The 20,519-nt window shown below is 40.7% G+C and overlaps 1 protein-coding gene across 25 annotated transcripts in view; it reads right to left on the bottom strand.

The window, feature by feature from the left end:
• Nucleotides 1-20,519, bottom strand: part of PATJ (PATJ crumbs cell polarity complex component) — a 452,303-nt gene that overhangs the window by 300,010 nt on the left and 131,774 nt on the right. For all 25 annotated transcript variants that reach the window (XR_016237308.1, XM_089337289.1, XM_070078398.2 and 22 more), the window contains exons 18-20: nt 18,322-18,531; nt 11,268-11,384; nt 8,949-9,353 (exon numbers count right to left, since the gene is read on the bottom strand). Coding sequence is in view for 24 of the 25 variants with exons in the window: in XM_089337289.1 (XP_089193415.1) it covers nt 8,949-9,353; nt 11,268-11,384; nt 18,322-18,531 (732 nt within the window). In the remaining variant the exon portion in view is untranslated. The remainder of the gene's footprint in view (nt 1-8,948; nt 9,354-11,267; nt 11,385-18,321; nt 18,532-20,519) is intronic.

Below are 20,519 nucleotides of genomic sequence, written 5' to 3' on the forward strand. Positions count from 1 at the left end.
GTACTTTGGAAATTTATATTCATTAAATAAAAGTAAAAAAAAAAATAAATGATCATGTGATTTAGCAATTCCATGCTCTGGGTTTACACCCAAAAGAACTGAAAGCAATATTGATAGTAACATTACTCACAATGGCCAAATATAAGAAACAAGCCAGTGATCCATCAACATATGAATGGGAAAACACTGTGGGATAAATGTAGGTATCCACTCAGCATGCCAGAGTGCCTATGAAGATGGTTTTTTTTTTTTTGTTTGTTTGTTTTTGTTTTTTTTTTTTGACAGGCAGAGTGAACCGTGAGAGAGAGGGAGACAGAGAGAAAGGTCTTCCTTTGCCATTGGTTCACCCTCCAATGGCCGCCGCGCTGCTGATCCGATGGCAGGAGCCAGGTACTTATCCTGGTCTCCCATGGGGTGCAGGGCCCAAGCACTTGGGCCATCCTCCACTGCACTCCCTGGCCACAGCAGAGAGCTGGCCTGGAAGAGGGGCAACCGGGACAGAATCCGGCGCCCCGACCGGGACTAGAACCTGGTGTGCCAGCGCCGCTAGGTGGAGGATTAGCCTAGTGAGCTGCAGCGCTGGCCATGAAGATGGTTTTAAGCTAAAGAGGTTTGAAGTTTGACAGATGCAGAAAGCAGCCTTTTCACTGATCCTCATTTATGAGTATAACCTCTGGGAAATTTCACTGTCAAAAATTCCTTCCTGGGGTGGGGTGGGTCTATTCCCAATACTGAGAATAAACCTACTATAAATTCCCTTTTGAGGAGTGTAATAGACATGAAGTACAAGAAAGGATAACTCAAACCTACATAAGTAAACCTTATCACAAACTTTATCTCCCATTTGTTCTCCTGAATACTCATCTGCTTTCTTAAACAAATTTTTTCTTCCATTAGAAACTTTTCCTTCTCTTGTTTATTTTTTAATATTTTTATTTATTTATTTGAAAGAGTTACACAGTGAGAGAGGGAGAGGCAGAGAGAAGGGGCGGAAGAGAGAGCAAGTGCGAGAGCGAGTGCGAGAGTGAGAGCTCCCCTATCTGCCGGTTCAGTCCCCAACTGACCAGGATGGCTGGATCTGTGCCGATACAAAGTCAGGACCAGGAGGCTCTTATGGGTCCCCAACACGGGTACAGGGGCCCAAGCACTTGTGCCATATTCCACTGCTTTCCCAGGTCACAGCAGAGAACTAGAGCAGCCAGGATTTGAACTGGCGCCCACATAGGACGCTGGCACTGCAGGCGATGGCCTTGCGCCGGCCCCTCCCCTTCTCTTTTCTAAGAAGTTAGACACATAAATCTTCTTTAACCATTTAGTGAACTATTTGTTTTCTCATATTCATATGCATACAAATAAATTTTTTTCTCTTTTTAATATCTTTTGTCAGTTTAATTTGCATTCTTAGAGGCATAGACCCAAACTGGTACAGGAAAAACTTTCTCTCCTCAACATATATACAAGGAAATATTATTTACTTAAATAAATAAGGGAACAAGTTCTGACACATGTAAGCAACTTCAAGGCACTACACTAAGTGAAATATGCCAGACACAAAAGGAAAATATTGTATCATCTGAATTCTCCGAGGAGCTTAGTATAGTCAAATTCTTAGACAACAAAAACATGGTTGATTGGTTTCCAGAGAATGGGAAAATGGAAAAGAGCAATTATTGTTCAAGGAGTTTCAGTGAAGGAACATAAAAAGTTCTGGAAATGGATAATGATGGTTGTTTTACAATAATGTAAATTTTTAAAAAAAAAATTTTTTTAAGGCAGAGAAAGAGAGGGAGAGGGAGGGTGGAAGTGGAAAGGGGGAGGGAGGGAGGGAGGGAGTGGAGGAGGGAGAGAGAAAGAGAGAGAGAAAAAGAGGAAATTTTCATCTGCAGATTCATTCTCCAAATGCCCACAACAGCCAGCACAGACTAGGCCAAAGCCAAGAGCCTAGAATTCAATCCACATCTGTCATATGGATGGCAGGAACCCAGTCACTTGAAGCCTGCCAAGTTCTCCATTAGCAAGAAGTAGTGGAATCAAGATCAAGAGTAGGTATTAAACCCAGGCACTCTGATAAGGGACACAGGAGTCTTAATTGCTAGGCTAAATGCTCAGCCCACAAGTATCACTGAATTATGCATTAAAAAGGGTTAAAATAGTAAATGGTGAATTTAAAAAACTTACCAAAGCCAAAGTAAATCTGTAAACCTTCATGCTTTTACCATTCAACTAAAATGTGGTGGCAGACACAAAATTTAAAGTACTTTGGTACTGGGGTCAGCGCTGTGGCGCACTAGGTTAATCCTCCACCTGCAGTGCCAGCATCCCATATGGGCAGACTAGAACCAGGTTCTAGTCCTGGTTGCTCCTCTTCCAGTCCAGCTCTCTGCTCTGGCCCGGGAAAGCAGTGGAGGATGGCCCAAGTGCTTGGGCCCCTGCACCCACATGGGAGACCAGGAAGAGGCACCTGGCTCCTGGCTTCAGATCGGCGTAGCTCCCGCAGTTGTGGCCATTTGGGGGGTGAACCATTAGATGGAAGACCTTTCTCTCTATCTCTCTCTCTCACTGTCTGTAACTCTACCTGTCAAATAAATAAATAAAAAATCTTTGAAAAATAAAAAAATAAAACAAATAAAGTACTTTGGTACTAATTGTATTCCACAAATATAGCTACATTTGTAGCCCAAAACAGATATTAAATAACCAAGAAAGAAATAATGTTCTTTGACCCTTTTGGAAAGTATCCTCCAAATAGAAGACTATTGGGAACTACATATTTGTAAATACGATCAGAATGGATACTGTGAATCTCGTCAAGACTTGCAGCATTCGAGTATATTACAGGGGAAAAAAGACAAAGCTGTAAACCTTTCAATAACTAACTTTGGGGCTGGCGCTGTGGCACAGTGGTTAAAGCCCTGGCCTGAAGCGCCAGCATCCCAGATGGGCACCAGTTCTAGTCCCAGCTGCTCCTCTTTTGACCCAGCTCTCTGCTATGGCCTGATAAAGCAGTAGAAGATGGCCTAAGTCCTTGCGCCCCTGCACCCATGTGGGAAACCCAGAAGAAGCTCCTGGCTCCTGGCTTCGGATCAGCACAACTCTGGCCTTTGTGGCCATCTGGAGAGTGAACCAGCAGATCAAAGACCTCTCTATCTCTACCTCTCTCTGTAACTCTTTCAAATAAATAAAATAAATCTTTAAAAAAATAAATAAAACAATAAAAAATACCTAACTTTAAGACATACTACAAAGCTATAGTAATCCTAACAGCATGATACTACCATAAAACAGACAAATGAACAGAATAGATACCCCAAAAACTAAATTCATGTGTTTACAGTCAACTGATTTTTTTTTTTTTTGTGGACAGGCAAAGTGGACAGTGAGAGAGAGAGACAGAGAAAAAGGTCTTCGTTTTGCCATTGGTTCACCCTCCAATGGCCGCCGTGGCTGGTGCGCTGCGGCCGGCGCACCGCGCTGATCCGATGGCAGGAGCCAGGTACTTATCCTGGTCTCCCATGGGGTGCAGGGTCTAAGTACTTGGGCCATCCTCCACTGCACTCCCTGGCCACAGCAGAGAGCTGGCCTGGAAGAGGGGCAACCAGGACAGAATCCGGTGCCCCGACCGGGACTAGAACCCGGTGTGCCGGCGCCGCAAGGCGGAGGATTAGCCTAGTGAGCCGTGGCGCCGGCCCTCAACTGATTTTTGACAATGCAGTAGGAACATACAATGGAAAAAAAGAATGTCTCTTCAATAAACAGTGCTGGGGAATACTGGACACCCATGGAAAGAGGAGGGAAATCACACCCCCTTGTCTCACAAGAGACAAAAACAACTCAAAATCAATCAAGGACCTGAAATTTGAAACCTCTAGAAGAAAACATAGGAGAAACAGTTCAGGACACTGGTTCAGACAAAGACTTTTCAGTTATGACCCTAAAAGCACAGGCAACCAAAGCAAAACTTGACAAATGGGATTACATCAAGCTACAAAGCTCTTATATAGGGCCTAAGCACTATGGCCCAACAGGGCAAGCTGCCACTTGCAATGTCAGCATCCTATAATGGAGCACTGGATCTTCCTCTCTCATGCGTGCTTGTACTTGCTCTCTCCCTTTCAAATAAATAAACAAACAAATAAATCTTTTTTCTTTTTAAAAAAGCTTCTACACAAAGAAAGAAACGATCAATAGAGTGAAGAGACAACCTACAGAACATGAGGAAATATTTGCAAACTATTCAATGAGGGCTTAATACCTAGAATATATAATGTAATCAAATAATTCAAACAGAAATCAATCAAATAATCTGTTTTTTTTTTAATGGGTAAATGAACTGCACAGACATTTCCAAAAAGAGGATATCCAGATGACCAACTGAATATGAAAAAATGCTCACCATCATTAATTATCAAGAAACTGCAAATTAAATCGCAATGCAGTATCATCTCACTCCAGTAAGAATGACTATTAAAAAGATCAAAAGCAGCTGGCACTGTTGCGTAGCAAGTAAAGCCATCACCTGCACTGGCAGCATCACATATGGGCGCTCATTTGGGTCCTGGCTGCTCTACTTCCAATCCATCTTCTTGATAATGTGCCTGAGAAAGCAGAGGAAGACGGCCCAAGCCCTTGGTCCCCTGCACCCATGTGGGAGAACTGGAAGAAGCTCCAGGCTCCTGGCTTCGGACCACACCAGCCCCAGCAGTTGTAGCCATTTGGGGAGTGAACCAGCAGATGGAGGACCTCTCTGTGCCTCTGCCTCTGCCTCTCTGTAACTCTGCCTTTCAAATAAGTGAATATCTTAAAAAAAAAAAAAAAAAAAGACCAAAACCAACCAACAAGACAATTGCTAGCGAGGAGTCAAAAAAAGGGGAAATCTTCCATACTGAGGTGGAAATGAAAATTAGCACAGCTATTACGCAAACAGTATGCAAGGCCTAAGAGAACTAGGAAGAAGACTACCATATGATCCAACCTTCTCACTACTTGTGTATATATCCCAAGGCATTAAAATCAGTATATCCTTCCTCTCCACCTGCATGTGTATTGCAGCAGAATTCAGGAAAGTTAAGATTTGCAATCATCCTAGATGTCATTAATGAATGAATGGATAAAGAAATGGTGATATACGCACACAGTGGAATATCACTGAGCTGCAAAAAAATGAAATTCTGTCATCTGCAGCAACAGAGGTGAATTGGAGGACTTTACGTTAAGTAAAATATATTAGGTACTGAAAGAAAACGACTATATGTTCTCACTTAAATATGGAAGCTAAAAGGTCGATCTCACAGAAACAGAGAATGGTAGTTACCATAGCCCGAGAAGGATGGGGAGAAGATGGTTAATGAGTATAGGGGTGCAGTTTGACAGGTGGAATAGGTTCTAATGTACACTAGGATAACTATGGTTGACAACAACTCACTGAATATTTCAATGTAGCTAGTAAAGAGGACTTTGAACGTTTCCAACATGAACAAATGATAAATGTATGAGATAACATGCCAGTTACCTGATCATTACATATTGCATACATGTACTAAAATGCTACACTGTACTCCATAAATATGTACAATCATATGTGTCAATTAAAATAAAATTTTAAATAACTTCAGACAAGATGTCCCTAATCTGAAAATCCAAATTGTTCCAAAATTCAAAACTTTTTTCATCACCAACCTGACACCACAAGTGGACTTGATGTGATAGGTTGCAGTCAAAATGCAGCTACACTAACAATACTGTATAAAGTCATATTTGTGCTATGTGTTAAGAGGTGTATATGCAACATAAATGAATTCTATGTTTAGATCTGGGCCCCCTACCCAAGATATCTCATTACATATGTGCATATCCAAAAAAAAATCAGAAATTCAGAAAGCAGGTTGGATGAGGGATATTCAAACTCTACAGTACATAAAACAATAAATTATTGTCACAAGGGTCCATCAGTGATGAGAAATGGAAGAATAAGGATCCAAGCCATGTAGTTAAACATGTAAGGGTTAACTGTCATCACTGCGGATGGGAGGACACGTCAGTGCCTCCAGCAAGAACATATGAGTATTTGAAGAGAACACAGAATGGTTTAGGCAAGACATACCAATCAATCAACATACCAATCAAAACAATCAATGTCAGTTTGTGCAATCTACAGAGGTCACCTCTATAACTTTATATTAAATGTGGGAATCGGCAAAAAGTTAATATTTTACAGGTTTTAAAATACAGATATTTAGGATGAATATTTGGCCAAGCAGTTTAGATGATACTTGGAATATCTGCATCCTACATACGAGTGCCTGGGTTCAAACCCTGGTTCTACTCTGGATTCCAGCTTCCTGCCTATGAGCACCCTGGGAAACAGCAGGTGATAGTTTAAGTAGTTAGATCCACGCCACCCACATGGGATACCCAACATGAATTCCCAGCTACTGGTTTCAGCCTGGCCTTGCTCCAGCTGTAGTGGGCATTTGAGGAGTGAGCCAGTAGATGGGGGATCTCTCTTGGTCTCTTTGCCTTTCACATAAAATAAATGAACAAATAAAAATCTTTCTACAGAAGAAAATAGTTATAACAAGCAAGTATGGCTCAATGAGTTGTGGGAAATCAAAAAAGAAAAGCTAGGAAATTAAGTAATTAGGATGCATGTCCTTCAAATTATAAGCATTGACTATTCCTTTTTAAAGAGCACTTTAACAAACAGTAGAACAAGTGCTTACATTGTCAAGAGCCTCAATATAAGCTTATGAGGGATTTAAAAAACTTGTTATGCAAATGAGTACTTGAGAGAAGGAGAAAATTTTGAGTGACAGTAGGAATTCAGAAATCACTGTATCTCAAACAATCTAAATAGGATGAAGATGACATGTTTGGAAAGTTGTGCTAAATGATCAAAAAGTGATTCCACTGATGATGCAGACACTGACATTAAATACACATTGAAAGAATGTGAATAAAATTAGATCATTAAATGTAAGAATAGGCAAAAAATTAACATTTTATAGGGTTTAACTAAACTTATAAATATGGATGTACATTTGATTATTTAGTCTACAGCCTTAAAAATTTATATTTTAAAATGGATTTATATTTCAGATCTCCTTTTAGTTGGATAAGTTAAAATTTTTTCTTTTTCTTTTAAAGATTTATTTTATCATTTGAAAGTCAGAGTTATGGGGTGGGGTGGGTGAGAGGGAGACAGGGAGAGAGATCTTTTATCCACTGGTTCACTCCCCAAATGGCTCTCACAGGGCAGATACTGGTGATTGCTTCCTTCTTCCCTCACCCTCCTGCAAATGCTTGTGAGTCCCTCTGCAGGGCAAGGCTTGGTACTACTGTATGTACGGGACCCTGAAGATATCAGGGCTGGGCCAGACCAAAGTGATGAGCCAGGAGCTTCATCAGGGTCTACCAGGTGGGTGCAGGGGCCCAAGCATTTGGGTCATCCTCCGCTGCTTTCCCAGGTGCATTAGCAGGGAGCTGGATTGGAAGTAGAGCAGTTGGGACTTGAACTGGAATCTATATGGAATGCCAGTGTCACAGGTGGCGCCTTTGCTTGCTACTCCACAATGCCAACTATGGAAAATTTTCTTATTATAGAAGAGTATAGCAATAACAATTGCTAACTCTTTAAAAAGGAATTGAGTATTTATGAATATTCACTTGTGGATATAGAAGGGGCCTTCTGTTTGGGTCTAGGCATTTTCAGATACAGGAAAGAGCCTGGGCAAGATGGAAAACACCAATGTCCATGGAGTTCACTGAACAATTTTGCGTCACCTCTTCCACATCCAGGATCATTCACATACTCCAAAAACCTCTGTTCTCTGCCCAAAAGCCCTCTACCAGGAGGAAATCTCCAGGGTCCCATAAAGGCAGTAGCACCACGCTACAAAAGCAGGCACACTTTGTACATCACAGCAGGAAACTTGCAAATTTCAGCAAGGGAACACTGCTGAAGTTGCCTTTTTACAAAATGTCTTTTGGGGCTGGCATTGTGGTATAGCGAGTTAAGCCTCTACCTGTGATGATGGCATGGTTCAAGACACAGCTGCTCCACTTCCAATCCAGCTCCCTCCTAACGCATCTGGGAAAGCAGTGGAAGACAGCTCGAGTCCTTGCGCCCCTGCACCCATGTGAGAGACCCTGAAGAAGCCTTGGGCTCTGGCTTTGGACTGGCCCAGTCCCAGCCTTTGGGCCATTTGGGAATGAATCAGGAGATGAAAAATCTCCCTTTCTCTTTCTTTCTCTCTCTCTCTCTCTCTCTCTCTCTCTGTTCCCTCCTCTCTTTGTAACTCTGCCTTTCAAATACATTTTTTAAAAATAAAACAAAACGTCTTTTTTTATTTGCCTGAATAAACAAAAGTAAAACATTAAAAATGCTAATGAAAGAATTCTTACTGGTTAATCACAATTTTATAAAAAATAAAGTTTACTAGCGAGAGAACTGTATCAAGATAGAATGATTTACTGCCAAGTTGCATAAAGATAGGATTGCAAGTATAATCTTCTAGAGTTTTTTGTAATATATTTAATACAGAGAACACTGTGGATGACCAAGGTATAAATAATACATTTTCAACCAATTTTGCCTAGATTTTCCCTGCCAAATAAATGAGAAACATACAAGAGAGTTTTCCTGAAGGAATTAAAAACAACAACAAAACAAACAGCTCTTCCTTAAAATGAGAAATTAGAAGAAAAACATCACTAAAAAAGCAAAGCAAAGAAACTGTTACAACAGCAAACCTACTGCTATTTTCAAGTCGTATAATACAAAAAAAAAAAAAAGAGCTTATACTTACAGCTCTATACTGTACGGTATATCTTGTAAATAACAGTTAACTATAAAAAAGACCTACTAAATTTTTTTTTCAAAGTTACAGGAGGCAGAGACAGGGATGGGCAGGAAGAGCAGAGGAAGTGGAAGGTCTGTTATGACTCCTTACCATGCTTTCTGTGCCACAGCCATACGGCTGTATCTCCTGGGAATACATACTCCTGGCCAGTCTTGCTTCTTGAGACTCGGCTGGGTCACTGCAGTGCCACTGTGTGCCAAAGTGGGTACCGAAGTGAAGTTCATCCACGGAGGGCACAGGAGTCTCCTCCTGAAGGTGTGATGAGGAATACAAGCCCATGGACTGAAGGTGATCTTGATATAGCTCATAGTCTTCATCAACAAGCATTTCTCTTTCCTCACCCACATCCTGCAATCTAGGAGTCAGAAATTCATGCATTTCCCAGGCCTCCTTGTTGTGGTCTATTTCTTTTTGTTGGGATTGGAAAGACTTTCCCAAATCTATAAATGGCTCATCCACAAGTTCTTCTTTAAAATATGGCTCATCTCTAAATTCCTGTAAATAAAAGTTGCAAAAAATGTTAAACAACACCTGTCTTAAGGTGGCACTATACATAGTCACTGGGAAACAAAAACACTGACTTCACTGTGAGATACTTTCTTATATGCCCATACACAGCTAGCATGTACATAAGCTGCATGTTTCCACTACAAACAAGGAGAAATACACCCTCATTTCTATATAACTGCCAGCCAGAAAGAGAACACACAGTAAAAATAAGAGGGAAAAATCTGTCCTTACCAAAATGAAGGGTTATTCTAATCATACATTAACCACCTGAACATTCTCTATGAGAAATACAAATTTTATTAAACCGCTCACAATATTTCATCCATGTCCCTATTACAAAAGGTGTTATATAAATATGCATGCACTTGACACTGTTACTTAAGAAAGCTAAGACTTAAAAGGTCAGGATTTTCAAGCTTAAGTAATCAAAAGAAATTATGGCTCTGTGAATCTTCAAATACCATTTTTTACTTTGAGTCTCTTTTATGATACTTGTATATCATATATTAGAAATATATTTTTATCTGTGTTCAAAATATGTAACAAAGGAATGAATACAGTATACTTTTAAATTAATTTATATTTCACTAATCAGAATAGCTAATACATACCACTAAATCTAACAGTGCAGAACTTTGTTGACTTCCTGGCTAGTGCCTGATGGAACATATGGATTTGCTAAGCCTTCGACTTAACTCTGGGGCACCTCTGGGCCCCAGGTAAATGATGCAAATTCCTTCTAAGAGATCAGTGGCAATTCCTGTTTTAAGTCTTATTCAATAAGTGTTAGCAAATATAAATTCCTGACAAAAATCTACTCTTCCCCATTGATTCCTCCCTATAGCTAAAGATCCTTGTGGTGAAGCTTTTAAATTGACACTGTATAATAAATACTGCAACTTGGTTATTTCCAAAAAAAGATCTGTCAGAGGACACAACAGAACACACCACACGGTTAAGAAATTAAAAAAAAAAAAAAAAATGTGTCTCAGCTTGAGATGTGTTTACACACAAATACCAGGAATATCACCAGGCAGTTGTTATCACATGAAATACAACCACTATCTAACTGGACAGAGTAACAAGAGCACAATTCAGCTTTTAATAAGAAAAGGAAAAGTGGCCAGCGCCGCGGCTCACTAGGCTAATCCTCCACCTTGTGGCGCTGGCACACCGGGTTCTAGTCCCAGTCGGGGTGCCAGATTCTGTCCCGGTTGCCCCTCTTCCAGGCCAGCTCTCTGCTGTGGCCAGCAAGTGCAGTGGAGGATGGCCCAAGTACTTGGGCCCTGCACCCGCATGGGAGACCAGGAGGAGCACCTGGCTCCTGGCTTCGGATCAGCGCGGTGTGCCGGCCGTGGCGGCCATTGGAGGGTGAACCAACGGCAAAAAAGGAAGACCTTTCTCTCTGTCTCTCTCTTTCACTGTCCACTCTGCCTGTCAAAAAAAAAAAAAAAAAAAAAAAAAAAAAAAAAAAAAAAAGAAAGAAAAGAAAAGGAAAAGCTTCAAAACACATTTTCTAAAATTAAACCATAAAGCAGGGTCGGACTAAATAACTTTTCTTGAGAAAATATTTACAAAGAAATTGTTTTTGTATATCGTCTTTTAAATGCAGGTTTATTTTCAATGATATGTTCCAATCCCCCAAAAACCTTTAGAAACATATTAATAATATGAAATAAGGTATGTTGATTCTTTGACAATGCCTTACATCTTGCCTGTATTAGTAAGAGAAGCACTCAGATACAGCAAGGAAAATACTTAACTAAACAAAGTTATAAAAGACAGAGGGGACTTAATTTGTATCATTTTAGCCAAAAGAGTGGGGATAAGCTTCATCTTCTTCACAGAAAATTTAGCTCACAGTAAATCATTCAAATGGGAAATAAATTCACTAAATACCTGGGGTGCTTCAAGTATTAAAGATGAATTTATATCATGAATTGTTTCTGAAGGCTCAGTCTTATCTTCATTATTGCTTGAATGTAAAGTGTAACAACTTTCTTCTTTATCATCTTCCTGAAAATATAAACCAGTTTATAATCAAGAAAATACCTTAGCATAAGCCAGACCCTAAAAGACAAATGTTGTGTTTTCTTTGGTTTGCTGTAGCTAATATACAGAGTACAGAAAAATGTAATGTATAGGAGTAAAACTGACATTTGAGATTTGATTACTGTTTAGAGCCCTTGTCTATATTTCTGGGGAACAGTGCTCTTTCTACTTTCTACTTGTTGAGTTCTTTATTTAGTGGGGGATTAAGCCTGTGACTATAAAGTAAATTGAAAGTATGTCATCACACAAGTTAAAAGGAAAAAAAGGAGGGAGGAAGGAGGGTGGGAATGAGGGACAATGGGCGATATCATTATGGGCTTAAAATTCTATATATGGAATACATGAAATCTGTAATAATAACAAAATAAAGAAAGAAAATATCTTAGTTTCAAACCCTCTTTAGATTAATTCTTTTCTTGTGCAAGTACATGATAAAATTTATGCAGCTTGTTTCACTGGAACAAACTTTCATTAATAATTAAGACAGAAAGCCATGTTTAGGTCAAAAGTTCTCAGAGAACTTTTGACCTAAAAGTTCTCAGAGATCAAGAAACTCCACAAAAACAAAACCAACAACCCACTTAAGAGATGGGCCAAAGACCTCAATAGACATTTTTCAAAAGAGGAAATCCAAATAGCCAACAGGCACATGAAAAAAGGTTCAAGGTCATTGGCAATCAGGGAAATGCAAATCAAAACCACAATGAGGTTTCACCTCACCCCGGTTAGAATGGCTCACATGCAGAAATCTACCAACAACAGATGCTGGCGAGGATGTGGGGAAAAAGGGACACTAACCCACTGTTGGTGGGAATGCAAACTGGTCAAGCCACTATGGAAGTCAGTCTGGAGATTCCTCAGAAACCTGAAGATAACCCTACCGTTCGACCCAGCCATCCCACTCCTTGGAATTTACCCAAAGGAATTTAAATTGGCAAACAAAAAAGAGGTCTGCACCCTAATGTTTATTGCAGCTCAATTCACAATAGCTAAGACCTGGAACCAACCTAAATGCCCATCAACGATAGACTGGATAAAGAAATTATGGGATATGTACTCTTTAGAATACTATACCGCAGTAAGAAACAAGGAAATCCAGTCATTTGCAACACAATGGAGGAATCTGGAACACATCATGCTGAGTGAAATAAGCCAGTCCCAAAGGGACAAATACCATATGTTCTCCCTGATCGGTGACGACTGACTGAACACCAAGAGGGAAACCTGTTGGAGTGAGGTGGACACTATGGGAAATGGTGGCTTGATCAGCATAGCCCTGACTGTTAATGAACAACTAAATACATTATCCCTCTTAGTAGTTTTTTTATCTGTTCTACTTAATATGACTGGTTTAGATCTGTAATTGATGCACAGTTATTCTTAAGTGTTGAAAATTAACTGAAATGTGATCCCTGTTGAACATGGTGGTGGGAATGGGAGAGGGAAGAGATGTATAATTTGGGACATGCTCAGGCTGACTTGCCCCAAGTGGTGGAGTTGGAAGCATACCAGGGGATTCCAATTCAATCCCATCGAGGTGGCATGTACCAATGCCATCTCACTGTTCCAGGTGATCAGTTTCAGTTCACAGTTGGTCATGGTGAAGGGACTGGGAGTCAAAGGGAGCACATAGACAAGTCTAGTACCTGCTAACGCTAACTGATGGAGTAAATAAAGGGGAGAGTGATCCAACATGGGAAGTGAGATACTCAGCAGACTCATAGAATGGCAGATGTCCTAAATAGCACTCTGGCCTCAGAATCAGCCCTAAAGGCATTCGGAGCTGGCTGAAAAGCTCATGAGAGTATTTCAGGCATGGAAAGCCAAGACACTCTGGCAAAAGATCTCTGCGAGTGAGATCCCAGTGGAAAGAACAGGCCATCAAAGAAGGAGGTACCTTTCTCTGAAGGGAGGAGAGAACCTCCACTTTGACTATGACCTTGTCTAAACAAGATAAGAGTTGGAGAACTCAGAGGGCTTCCATAGCCTTGGAAACTCATGACTGGAGCATAGGGAGATTACTGATGCCATAGACAGGAGTGTCAATTGGTAAAGTCAACAACAGGAGTCACTGTGCACTTACTCCTCATGTAGGATCTCTGTCCTTAATGTGCTGTACATTGAGATTTAATGCTATAACGAGTACTCAAACAATATATTTCACTTTGTGTTTCTATGGGGGTGCAAACTGTTGAAATCCTTACTTAATGCATACTAAACTGATCCTCTGTTAAAAAAAAAAAAAAAGAAAGAAATTATCAATTCCCAACTTGACTCTCACTGGGATTAAACATGACAATAGGTCTGCTCTGATTTCATCATCATTTAAAAAAATCATCTATTATTTTTCACTTTATGTTTCTGTGTGGGAGCAAACTGTTGAAATCCATACTTAATGTATACTAAGCTGATCTTCTGTATATTAAGATAATCGAAAATGAATCTTGATGTGAATGGAAGGGGAGAGGGAGTGGGAAAGGGGAGGGTTGTGGGTGGGAGGGACGGTATGGGGGGAAAGCCATTGTAATCCATAAGTCGTACTTTGGAAATTTATATGCATTAAATAAAAGTTAAAAAAAAAAAAAAAGTTCTCAGATCTCTTTTTAAAGTACTCCTGAAGGAAAAATCAGGAGCAGGCATTTGGCATAGTGGTTAAGACACTTCTTAGGGTACCCAAATTCCATACTGGAGTGCTTGGGTTGAAGTCCTGGCTCCACTCTTCATTCCAGCTTTCTGCTACTGACCACTCTGGGAAGCAGCAAGTAACGGCTCAGGTAGTTGGGTCCCTGCCACCATACCCATGGGGGAGACCCAGACTGAGTTCCAAGCTTTTAGCACTGGCCCAAGCCAATGCAGGTATTTAGGGAGTGAACCAGTGGATAGAAGATTCTTTCTCTCTACCTTTCAAATACAAGTAAATAAAAATTTAAAGGCAAAAAAAGAAAAATCACTCTCTCAGGAAGAGACCCTATCTATATAAATATAGTTATCTAGTTATCTATGTACCAAACATAATTTAAGTACTTAAATATATTAAACATGTTAATTATCATATTGACATATACTCCAAGAAGTAGGTGCTGATTATTTTACTGATGAATAAAAGGGGGCACAGTAATATGCCCAGCATTACATAATTAGTTACACACCCAGAATTTAAACCTGGCTGTCTACTCCAGAGCCTGTGTTCTCAATTACCCTGACATGCAATCCCTCTTACAGATGAGCAAAATGGGTTAAATGAGTTAAATGAGGTTAAAGGTTAAAGGAGTGCACCAAGGACACACAGCCTTGCTAATCAGAGCACTGAGCAACGCCCCAGCTGTCTGGCTCCAAAGCTCCACTGGGAGTTTGTCCTCTTAGTTCTGAAGACACCACGCAATCTTTAAAGTCAGTTCATTCTTTTTTGGGGATATATATTTTGATGTATATATTTGATATATATTTTGGGGATGTATATTTTGATGTATATATTTGATACATATTTTGGGGATGTATATTTTGATGTAAGTTTATAGAAAAGAAATAGAATAGTGGAAATAGAAATATATATAATATATAAATAGAAATATTTGTGGTTAAGATGCAAATACACAATATAAGGTATATTATATAAATATATAACTATGTAATACAAGACAATAAAAAAATTTTGTTCCTCTAACCATTATGTATTCATAGTCTTTCTGCTCCAACTGATACTGGGTCTTCTTTCATATTCTCTACCCCACTGTGGACTAAGGAAATGCTCGGTGTACATCAGCTGATTACATAAGCAGCCAAAAACTGTACCACAAGACAGAAAAAGACTTCAGAGAAGACCCAGGTCAGGTTCTTTGAATCACTATTTATAGCTCACGAGCAGTTTTCCTAACAGAATCAAGATACTTAAAAAGTGAATTAGCAATAAAAGAAAAAAAAAGAAAGTCTTAAAACTGAACTTTCTCTCAATCCCTTTACTGGGCTTCCATTCCTAAGTATCCTGGCAGCCTTGACTCGTTCAAAGAAGCCTGGGGAAGAGTTCCATCCACGATTATTATCTTCCAAAACATTCCAGAGTAATGCTCTGGGGTCCTGGGGTTTCTGCAGTTCTCCCCGTGCCAGAAATAATACAGGACTCCGCAGCCACTTGGTACTAAGCCCTGGATTTTTTTCTTTCTTTCTTTCTTTTTTTTTTTTTTTTTTTTTAAGATTGGCCGGGCACTTGCGAAAACTGCTACAAAGTTAGGATTGTGCTAAGCTCCATAAGACATAAACAGTTTGGGATTTCCCAATGCACCATAAAAATCTGGGAAATAATCAGGTAGAAAAATCTAGATAATGTTCCTGCTATATCCTAAAATACCAAGAAAATGAAGTCCCATGAAAGTATTAATAGCATTGCCCTCAATTTATTAAAAAAAAATCAAACTGGGCACTTCATGCCATCATCATGTTATTGCAATACCCACAGCAAATAGACAAAACGTCAAAAACTTGATTTAGTAATGTATCACGTTCCATTGTGAAAACTTCAAAGTTTCTAATATGTGTAATTTACAGGCATTTTTAAGTATAAATAAATAAAGAATAACAAAGGATTACATGGGGGTCACACTGAGATTTTTCAATGCAAAATACTATATGTAATAACTGAATCTATTTCAATCTCTAGATATAAACCTGCCTTTATCTGAACATAGCCATCTGTATGTCTATCTATGAACATGTGTAGTATGCTATTCATGTAATATATTTTCTGGAATAAAAGAACATGAGAGCTTAGAAAGAACTTCAGAGTTCTCTAGTCTTGTCCAGTGTCTTCAGAAAAAAAAAAATCAGCTGGGGCTATGGTACAGCATGGGCATTCCATATGGCCACTGGTTCAAGTCCCAGCTGCTCTACTTCCCATCTAGCTCCCTGCTAATGCACCTGGGAAATCAGCTGAAGGTGGCCCAAGTGCTTGGAACTATGCACCCATGTGAGAGACACAGATGAAGCTCCTGACTCTTGGTTTCAATCTGGCGCAGCCCTGGCCGTTGCGGCTGTTAGGGGACCAAATCAATAGATGGAAGACTTCTCTCTCCCTCTCCCTCTCTGTGACTCCACCTTTCAAATAAATAAATCTTTGAAAGAAAAAGAAAAAGAAATGAAAAAAATATAGGCCCAGAGAAGAAAAGTGATACATTTATTAAGCAAAGTACCAGTATAATAATGTTTCTCAAAACGTAAAATTTGACATCAGAATCATATATGTGATCCATTCATGAGGCAGAGTACTGAAAACAAATCAGAATTACTAAATAAGAATCTCTGGGGGTTGGCACTGTGGCGTAGTAGGCTGGGCCTCTCTCTGGCATGCCAGCATCCCATATGGGTGACAGTTTGTGTCCCAGCTACTCCACTTATGATTCAGCTTTCTGCTATGGCCTGGGAAAGTAGTGGAAGATAGCTCAAGTCCCTGGGCCCCTGTACCCATATGGGAGACCTGGAAGAAGCTCCAGGCTTCTGGCTTTGGATCAACTCAGCTCTGCTATAGTGACCATTTGGGAAATGAACCAGCAGATGGAAGATCTCTCCCTCTCTGCCTCTGCCCCCTGCCTCTCTGTACTCTGCCTTTCAAATAAAATAAACAAATATTGAAAAAAAAAAAAAATCTCTGAAGGTACATCTTGGGAAGCTGTATTTTAACCACTTCCTAGGTAATTATTGCATATCTGAGTATGGAATCCACTGGGCTAACTCACAGCAAAGCTAGAAACAGAGCCCACGTTTCCTGAAATCTATTCCAACACTGTTAGAACCATCCTATATATTTCACACTGCACACAAATCAAACACATGACAACATGGTAACACAAGAATATAGGGGTGGGTATTGTGGCATAGCAGGTAAAGCCGCCACCTGTGATGCAAGTATCTCGTATGGCCGTGGGAGACCTAGAAGAAGCTCCTGGCTTCTGGCTTTGGTCTGGCCCAGCTATGGCTGTTGCAGTCATTTAGGGAGTGAATTAGCAGACAGAAGATATCTCTCTCGTGCTCTTTCTCCCTCCCTCCAACTCTGCCTTTCAAATAAATAAATAATCATTAAAAATAAAATGAAACAAAAGCGGAACACAGAGAATTGTGGTGAAAACACAGGATGTGAAATCTGCCCTGTTGAGTTTTTATTCCAGCTGTGTTCTCTACCAGTTACAAGACCTTTGGATAAGTTACTCAATGCTCTGTACCTGGACTAACTCATCTGTTAGTGAGAGTAATAAGACATCCACTTCACTTAAAGTTGCTATGAGGATGAAATTAGCTAAGACACATAAAGGGCTTTAGAGAGTGACTGATATACAATAAGTACTTAATAATAGCTAAAAATTGGCTGAAAACTTTTCACTGTCACATTTTTTTTTTCTCCAGAGATCTCAACAACTTCACTGTAGCCTTCAATGAAGAACAGTGACCTGGCCCAGTACATACGAATAAGCAACATGACAACTTCATGATGGCTTGACCTGGTAGGGGTTCTAGTACTAGGGGTTGCAAGGTGCTGTGTTGGTTAGAAAAGCATATGAAATCTCATCAATCTATGGTTAAAGTGACATGGTTAACTGGCTTTCAAGTTATCATGCCATCTGGACATCATTCCTACATGAAAGTGAAAATACAAAAACACTTGTTTAAATGTCCAAAGAGGAACATGATGAGCACTTAAAAGTCTGTGCGAAAAGCATGGCGATGAAAATGACAGAAGTGGCAGCAGGCTAACTAATAGTATTAGCAGCTAGCATTTATTCTGAATGTGTAAGTCAAGGACCATAAGAAACTTGCCCAGGTTCACACATGAAGTGAGCAGTGGATCAGGTATTCAAGGCCAGGTGTACATCTGTCCAAAAGCCACATCCTTAGAATAACAAAATTCAACACTTACCACCAAAGGCTTACAGATGCCAAGACGTACAGTGCCTGGTGGCACAGCTTTCAACACTTCCACAGCTTCGGCAAGTGTGGTGTTGTCCAAACAGTACTCATTGACTGAAACCAGGCGGTCTCCAGGCAATAGTTCTCCACTTTTTTCTGCGACACCATCTGCTACCAGGGAGCGGATCACAATCACCGATCTTGTGGGATCCAAAGGGTCCTACCAACCAAGCAAAGAAAACAGCTGAGTCGGTTTGCTGAAAATGAACAGCTGTAGGTGTACTCATGAATCCCATTTGACTTTTCCATGTGCTCAGCATGCTGGTGATGTGCTTCCAACGAGGTAAAATAAATTTAAAATATCACTCCAGACAACCTCACAAATGCCAGCTCCTGGTTTTGTTTGTTTGTTTGTAAAGACTTACTTGTTTATTTGAAAAGTACAGTTACAGGGAGGGAGAAGAGAGGGGGAGGGGAAGAGAGCGAGAGAGAGAATGAGAATCTTCCGTTCACTGGTTCATTCCCCAAATAGCTGCAATGGCAAGAGCTGGGCCAGGCCAAAGCCAGGAGCTTCACCGAGGTCTCTCACATGGGTGCAGGGGCTCAAGCACTTGGGCCATCTTCCATTGCTTCTCCAGGCCATAGCAGAGAGCCGGATCAGAAGTGGAGCAGCTGGGACTTGAACAAGCACCCATAGTGGATACTGGTGCTGCAGGCAGCGGCTTAACCCACTGCGCCACAACAGCAGCTCCAAATATACAATCTTAAAGATTTCAATTCCATAACTGAATACTCAATACACGTAAATTTTTTTTTGAAAGATAGAGTCACAGAGAGGTAGAGAGAGAGAGATCTTCCATCCGCTCACTCACTCCCCAGATGGCTGCAACGGCTGGAGCTGTGCCGATCCGAAGCCAGGAGCCAGGAGCTTCTTCTGGGTCTCCTATGTGGGTACAGGGGCCCAAGGACTTGGGCCATCTTCCACTGCTTTCCCAGACCATAGCAGAGAGCTGGGTCAGAAGAGGAGCAGCCGGGACTAGAACCCGGGGCCCATATGGGATGCCGGCGTTTCAGGCCAGGGCTTTAACCCACAGCACCGGCCCCTCAATACATGTAAATTTAGCTTTTAAATTTTTGGTGACTGATATTTTGTTGGATACCAAGAGGTCTGGGAACAATGGATATTCTCAAGTATTATCATATTGTGAACCAAAGACAAGCTCCTCTTGTGTCACAAGTAGCTCCAAAAGAAGCACATTTTGACAGGTAATAATCCATTCTTCTGCATTCACCAGTGAAGAAACCTCCTATGAAACCACTCAAGTTCAGGAAAGACACAGAAACCAGAGTATTACACTGTATCAAGAATCCATTGTCAAAAACATAACCTAAAATTATAATGTGGTTTAGGTGTTTCCAGATCAGAACTGTAATACATAGAAACTGAGTATGAATTCATGAGGAAAACCAATACGCAACTCTCTCTCACTCACTGGTGAACACCATAGTTCTTCTCATTCAACAATAAAGATAAAAGCAACATATCAATACATGTGGTTAATAAAAACCAATTTTTTTTTTTTTTTTTTGGACAGGCAGAGTGGACAGTGAGAGAGAGAGAAAGGTCTTCCTTTGCCGTTGGTTCACCCTCCAATGGCTGCCGCAGCCGGCGCACAGCGCTGATCCGATGGCAGGAGCCAGGTGCTCCTCCTGGTCTCCCATGGGGTGCAGGGCTCAAGCACTTGGGCCATCCTCCACTGCACTCCCTGGCCACAGCAGAGAGCTGGCCTGGAAGAGGGGCAACCGGGACAGAATCCGGCGCCCCGACCAGGACTAGAACCCGGTGTGCTGGCGCCGCAAGGTGGAGGATTAGCCTAGTGAGCCACGGCGCCGGCAAAACCAATTTATAACTCCACTACTGATTTTGATTTTATATACCAAGTTGAAATACTGCATTTATTCTGTGTTGGGCTTAACATTATCAGTTCATCTAGTCCTCACAACTACTTCAGAACGTAGGGAGATTTATCGTCTGTGTTTTACAGATGAACAAACTGAAGCTCAGAATGCTCAGGAAACAAGGGGGCCAGCATTGTGTTGCCGGACGTTAAGCGGCCACCTGCAATGCCAGCTCCTATAGTGCAGCACAGGTTTGGATACTGGCTATCCCAATTCTGATCCAGCTCCCTGCTAAAGCACCTGGGAAAG

Source organism: Oryctolagus cuniculus, chromosome 7, assembly GCF_051225735.1.
Source record: "Oryctolagus cuniculus isolate XC-2025 breed Fujian yellow rabbit chromosome 7, ASM5122573v1, whole genome shotgun sequence".
Taxonomy (NCBI): Eukaryota; Metazoa; Chordata; class Mammalia; order Lagomorpha; family Leporidae; genus Oryctolagus; species Oryctolagus cuniculus.